The 7,031-nt window shown below is 29.2% G+C and overlaps 1 protein-coding gene across 1 annotated transcript in view; it reads right to left on the reverse strand.

The window, feature by feature from the left end:
• The window catches only part of LOC108752613, an 11,436-nt gene continuing 4,405 nt past the window's right edge, over nt 1–7,031 (reverse strand). The window contains 8 exon segments of the mRNA XM_018493576.1: nt 1–51; nt 837–992; nt 1,547–1,672; nt 1,760–1,990; nt 2,539–2,887; nt 3,315–3,591; nt 5,804–5,978; nt 6,740–6,853. Coding sequence (XP_018349078.1) covers nt 1–51; nt 837–992; nt 1,547–1,672; nt 1,760–1,990; nt 2,539–2,887; nt 3,315–3,591; nt 5,804–5,978; nt 6,740–6,853 — 1,479 coding nt within the window.

Raw genomic sequence — 7,031 nt, forward strand, 5'->3', positions numbered from 1 at the left:
TCAATACATCGCGTGTAATAATGATATATATGAAACAGAGGCCTTTATAATCTAGAAAAATTATATCAAATACATAATAATATAATGAAAAAATACAAGAAAATAAATTTATAAATAAATAAACTGTGTAAATATAAATCGAATATTTCTATGCAAATGTACATATCTCACAAAGAAGGGACTCAAGTGTTTCCCTTCGATTTTGATGAGATTTTAATACATTTTTTTATGAAATTATGAAAATAAAAAACACATATTTTTTTATACGTGCTTTATCATAGAATGCAACATCCTTTAAAAAAGTAGGGTTTTTTTTTTAAAACAAATATTGTAATAACTATAAAAGTTTGAAATAAAAGTTGAATGATTTTAAGAGTATTTAATAATCATAATTTAAAACAACTTTCAATTTTTTATTGTTTATAATTAAAAAATGTTTTTGTTTAAATAATATTTTTAAATTATTATTATAAAGTCTTCTTAAAACTACTCAACTTTTATTTCTAACATTTTCTTTTATCTCTTAAAGTTTCGACGATGCTCTTTAAAAAAAGAAAATTAATTTTTTTCTAAAGATATTTCACTTTTTAAAAATGCGAAAGAGTTTAAAAAATATTTGTTTCTTATATTTTACTTATATTATAAAATAACATATTAAAAGCTCATTAAAAATCGAAGGAGGACACTTGGATCCTTTCCCTATCAATTAAAAGATTATCTTATAAAATTACTTAATAATTAAAAAGTATATCACGATTTCTTTTGGAATGATGACAGTATTGTCCCATATCAAAACGAGAATTTTATTAACATAAAGTTCAGCATTGGAATCTTACACTCGTGAATCTCTCTAATGACAAGTCCATGATCTTTCCAGCCGTGATGGTAAGTCTTCTTTGTGATCTCACTATTATAAACAGGATGAGTTTGCACTCGTTTGGTTTGAAGTCATACCAGATTGATTCGTACGCCGCATCGCTAATCATTTTGCTCTGAAGAAAAATGTCGCAAAAATGTGTTATCAGTGAGATAAATAACTAAATCGATAAAGCTTCATCTATGCAGTATACAAAGAGAAAGTTTAGACACATTTTGACTGTACTATAGAAGTTATAACAAAATTAAATTACTAACAGAATGCGTTCTATTTAAATAATTACGAAAGTATTAAAATTAATTTATGTAATAATCACTTAAAAATTATCCCAGTAAATATCCCAGTAAGTAAATGTTGCATAACATAGATGTAAAATTATGTATATTTAAACATAACATTTATGTCTGTTGGGATTATTTAACATAACAAGCACTTTTTTAGTTTGAATATGACATGTATAATTAGTATAGATGCATTGCAACACAGTGACATTGGAGGGGAAAAGAAGATTTTATCTTTTTTTCTTTGTTTAAAAATGTGTTTTGTTTTAAATTGTTCCATGATGAAAATGCAGTGTAACATTATTTAAAATCTCCAGACACGTATAACCGAATTGCGTAAATTAATCAATGCAAATCAAATATGAGAATCTCGCTTGTGCATTCCGACCTTGGCACTGAGATACTCTCCACAAAAGCAGAAGATGAACGCCTCTACCGTAGCAGCCATGTAAAACACAATAGCTTTCATTAATGACGAACTATCAATCGTATCCGAGTCTTGCGTACTTATCGACTGCAACATAAATCGAACTACAATATAAATCGTTACCACTTTAAGACGCTGATTCTCTTTAGTTTTGATGAACAATTATATGCTTACTGTTACAATCATAAATCCTAAACAACAAATCACTAAGGAGCTTGACAAGAATTGGATTAACGCTATGTAACAAAAAATGTTTTCGATTTGGTCCGAAAAGACAATGATCTTCTGATGCTTGCCGATCAATTCCTTCATGATGGAAATAACAAAACGTTGATTGTTTTTGTCGGAAGAAATGTCTCTTAATGCATCACACAAAATTTCTATCTGACCGCTCGCATGAAGAATCTACAAAAATGCACATTCTATAAAATCACAAAAAAGAGATTTCACCATTAAAGATAACAATTAATTGTTAATTACATAGTATAAGGAAAAGTTATATATATGTTATTATATAAGACAAAATGTAACATATAATAAATATTTTGTAACTTTAGAATATTAAAATAAGAAGAAAAAAATTTATATAAACAAGTATCTGATTGTAACTTATTTTCAGACATTATAACCGTCTGTATGAGCGATACGCGCAATTATTAAATAGAAAAAATGACAGATTATGAAATTAATATGTTCAGCTCTAGGTAATTCGCTAGTAACATTTTACATGCTGACAAAGAACATCAAATTTTTTTCTTCCAATTATATATATAACATTGGATTATAGGATGCTGATATTTTTTCTACTCTTTTTAATGTTGTAGAAAAAGACTTTCTAAATACAATGTTGTTAAAAATACAAAAACATTTCACAATCACATGATATTGCCTAATTAAATAGGTATAGGTTAATGATATTTAATAAAAAACTCTTTTTTACAGATTGTACTCACTAATGTGACGATTAGAGAATTCAGTACGCCAGTCGTGGCAGAAGATGCCAATTGATGAAGAAATTCCAAACACATAACGAGCTCGTATCGAGGTGACTCGTCACTCTCAAACGGGAGCTGTAGCTTAAGCGTGAACTCACGAACAGGCTTGACTCCATCAATGTCGTAATCATTACTATGGGACACGAGCACGCCAATACCATAGGAAAATGCCGCGGCCGAATGAAGTCCGATGATCACGTTGGAGAAGTGCCGCGACAGATTTGCCTTATTCTTCATGGTATGCATTTCACTGATAGCGGCTTCCCCCCAATCTGCAGCCATCGCAGCTAGGATGTCGTAAAATATACTGCGGCAGTTTATTCTATCCGCGAGAATTAACTAAACAATTCACACTAACAATAAGATAAGAATGTAATAAGAACAGAAAGAGGATGAGTTCCAGAAAGACAGCAAGTTAAAATAATTTTTCGTGTAAATCTAGCTTCATGTAAAATCGATTGCACATTGACAATTATTTCGATAAAATAATACAATACATACTTGTATAGCCATATAAATTAACTGATTAAACTAAAGATAATTGTAAGAAGATATTGAATAAATCTACTATATCTTCTTTCTTACAAATTTTGAAAATTGAGATTTTTATCGTAGATAGAAGACATTAATCTCTAGTTTACAGAAATATTACTATACGAATTTTGACTTTCAGGATTAATTTATAGAAATAAACTCGATTTTTATCCTCGACTACATAAAAGATGTTCTCTTACCGACTATTCAACCATAAAATAATCAGTTTCAGGAACATCACGCTGTATTCCATAGTGACACTTAAACCATCCATCAGATGTGACATGTCGTCGGTTCCTAAGTGAATAATAATCCACCAGTACTGAAAAGTCTGTACTATACCGGTGGTCAATATCCAAACACCCCGAAAAAACAGTGCATATGACGCATTAGGCCAAATCCCGACAAATCGAAGACCGATTTGCACCGAAAGAGCAACAGTGCTTATAGCCGTCATTTTATCGCGTCTTGATACGTCTTTTACACCGAAATATACTAAAATCCGTTCATCAATTTATATCTATTATTATATAAACTTTAGCCAAGAATTCAATAACAACAATATCCAAAATGTAACTTAGAATATTCGTCGATTCTACTAACGTATAGCTACGGATTAAATATCTGAGTGAGTACAGGTCTAAAATGACTCTAGAACGGCAAGTTAATTACGCAAGGGTCGCCAGACGTAGAAATAATCACCGATCAATTGTAACTAATTGAGAATAAAAATGTTACGGCTGTTTATACTGAACATAGAGAGGGAATTATATAAAACTGCAACAATTGAGCGATGATTACAACGCTTACAATAATTATCTTATTCTATTGGAAAAAATATCGCCGAGGACAAATTGCTAGCCTGAATAATGTAAGAAACGATTTTCCTCTACTTTCGCGGGAGCAAGCATGGATCTAGAATAACAGTTCTTTGAAGAAATGTTAAAATATGTTAGAGAAAACGCAGATCATATACACGTAAGTGCTTTCAAATGTGCAGTAATTAGCGACGATTTTTCATGAAAAAACAGTAGTACCATATGTGAGATTTTCAATTTTTTTATTTTTATTTTAAGATATTTTTTTATAAATACGAAATTATTTATCTTAATAATAAATCAAGTAGTAAATAAAATCTTTTCTCTATAATAAATTTAATAATAAATCTGTTTGGTATTACACATGAAATTATTTTTCTTAATTGTTATAGCATTAAAATTTTCAAATATTTTTATATATTTTTATATCTTCTGCTTTATTTTTCTGTACAGTTCTACCAATACTTCTTTTAGACCCTTTATTTAACAAGAAAACGACAAATGCTAGAATATAATATTTTAAATCATAATAAAATTGTATTAAATAAAGTTTTTCCACTTAAGTGTCACAGGATTAACTAAAATATCATGATAAAGGTTTATGTACTTTTGATTTTTATACACAATCCACAATTTCTGTTATTACATTGATACAATTAATTTATAAAAAGAAAGAACTAATACCTTCTAACAGCATGTATACATAGTTCTAACAATAAGTATATATAATTTCTTCAGCATTAAAATTAATACATTGCGTATAAAACAGATATATACGATGCGGAGGCTTTCAAACTCTGAAAAATTAAATAATGCGCAAATTACGATTAAAAACAAAGCAATATAATCCTGTTGAATATTTCTAGGTGAGTTCTCACATGGGAACCATAAGGATTCATATAAGATATTCAAAATTCATATGGAAATCTACAAGGTGTATCGTAATTTGTCTAATATTCGCATATGCATATACATACTTTATAACTTTTTTATTTAATTTTAAGAAAACTTTCTTCCTATATTTTAAACCGCGAATTTTTGGATCCTGTAATTGCATTACTTATAACTTAAACAGACAATAAATGACTTATTAATTGAAGAAGTGGTGTAGCACGTAATAAAGAAGACTCAATCAAGAGATTCCAGAATCAAATCTTACTAAGGTGCATTTTTCAAAACTAATTTAAATAGTTTATTTCAGGTAAAATTACTACAAAAACCTCTTAGGAATAATAAAATATGTAAATCTTACAAGTATAAATAATTTTTTTTCTGATATTGAACTAATGTTAGCTTGAATTTAATCCATTTAAATGAATTCTAACACAGAAAACCACATAATTTCTTATAGGAATCCACATAGGCCTTAAATTTTTGGCCCAAATCCCTATGGGAAATCATATAAAATCTCATACGGACTTTTGCCATATGGACTTCCTATGTGGACTTCCTTTTTCAACCAGTTTTTTTCAACAGAGAAACAAAACATTATTAAAAAAACGATATGAATAATTAATAAAAAATATTATACATTTACATATTATTTTACATATAATATGAAATAAGTGTGAGCTACTCAAAATTGCTTTCACGCAATATTGTATATTATTCATTGTAATTTTCTTTACACTATTACTCTGTTTAAAACAATATTAAGCTTTTTTAATATTATATTTGCGTATTCAGAAATAAACTCCAATAGTTAATTTTGATTCCATAAATAGTGCCTTACAAGACAAATCGATTATCATACATGATATACAATAATTCTTAGCACTATCATAATAGAAACGACATAATATAATACTCAACATATATTGTAACATAGATGTCTGTTATTAACTTATGCATAGCTATAAAAAATCCACAACTCCGTTATTGAAATCTTACATTTGCAAATCCTTCCAGCGATAAATCCATAAATTTCCCCGCCGTAATCGTCAGTCGTCTTTGCGATCGCATGATCACAAATAGTAAAATACGGCTATCTCGAGGTTTGAGATTGTACCAAACAGATCCGTATACAGCATCGCCAATTGTTTTACTCTAAAATGCGAATGAGAGTCAAGTGCATGTAAAGTAACAATCGACATTCTCGGCACATACTCGGTGGTCCATTTTCACATTAGCAATTTTTCGGGAACTAATGCTAAATATTTGAAAAATGTTGCTTAAGTTCCAAAATATAAATATTCCAAGATTATTCCAGAATATTCCAAAACATTTACCAAATGTAAAAGCAATATTTAAGATCATTTAAATAATCGCTAAATATTCCATTCATGCATCGTTACATATTCAGAGAATTTCATATATATTTCGCAAAATTAAAATTTTACCTGAAACCCCAAGCCCCCTAATCGTTGAATAAAGTTTAAATAAAATTGTATTGTCAAAAACACATTTCATGTATTGTCACCCAATTTTGAAGCTCACTTCAGAGGCAAAATACCACGATCTTTATATTCTTCCCCATGTAATTTTTATTTTTCGAGTTAATGTATCTCCGCCACGGTCCTCTATCGGCGGAGATGTGTAATGCTCGTTTGCGAGTGATTTCCGTGATATATACGAAGGGTATTTATACAATATATTCTAAACATTCGACGTTTGCACATTCTGTGACAATTTTTTTATTGTCCGGAATATTCGTGCATTAGGAATACAAATTGAATTTTTTATGAATAATTGATATTAGCGGGAATTCATATCAATCCAATCTTTTATTAGCAGCACTAATGATCTTTTTAACATTTACAGATTTACGTGGAATAGGGAAAAACTAATAAATAATTTCAGATACTTACCTTATTACTTAGATATTCACCGGCAAAACAAAAGATAAATGCCTCTAAAGTAATAGCGATGTAAAAAAACAAGGTCTTTATTAACATACGAACGCCTTCATCTGTGCCCAACGACTGCAAATCAAGAAAAGATCGGAAAAAAAGTTCAATAAGTTTTATAAGAATCTAGAAGACTTCAGACACGGGAATAGAAAGCAGTCATTCCATCATACAACTTGTGAGAGTCGCAAAAGGCTTTATGGTATGTAAGGATAAAAGAAATCGAAGATATCCGGTTAGTCTTAAAACATTC

The sequence above is a fragment of the Trachymyrmex septentrionalis genome, unplaced genomic scaffold (assembly GCF_001594115.1).
Source record: "Trachymyrmex septentrionalis isolate Tsep2-gDNA-1 unplaced genomic scaffold, Tsep1.0 scaffold60, whole genome shotgun sequence".
Lineage (NCBI taxonomy): Eukaryota > Metazoa > Arthropoda > Insecta > Hymenoptera > Formicidae > Trachymyrmex > Trachymyrmex septentrionalis.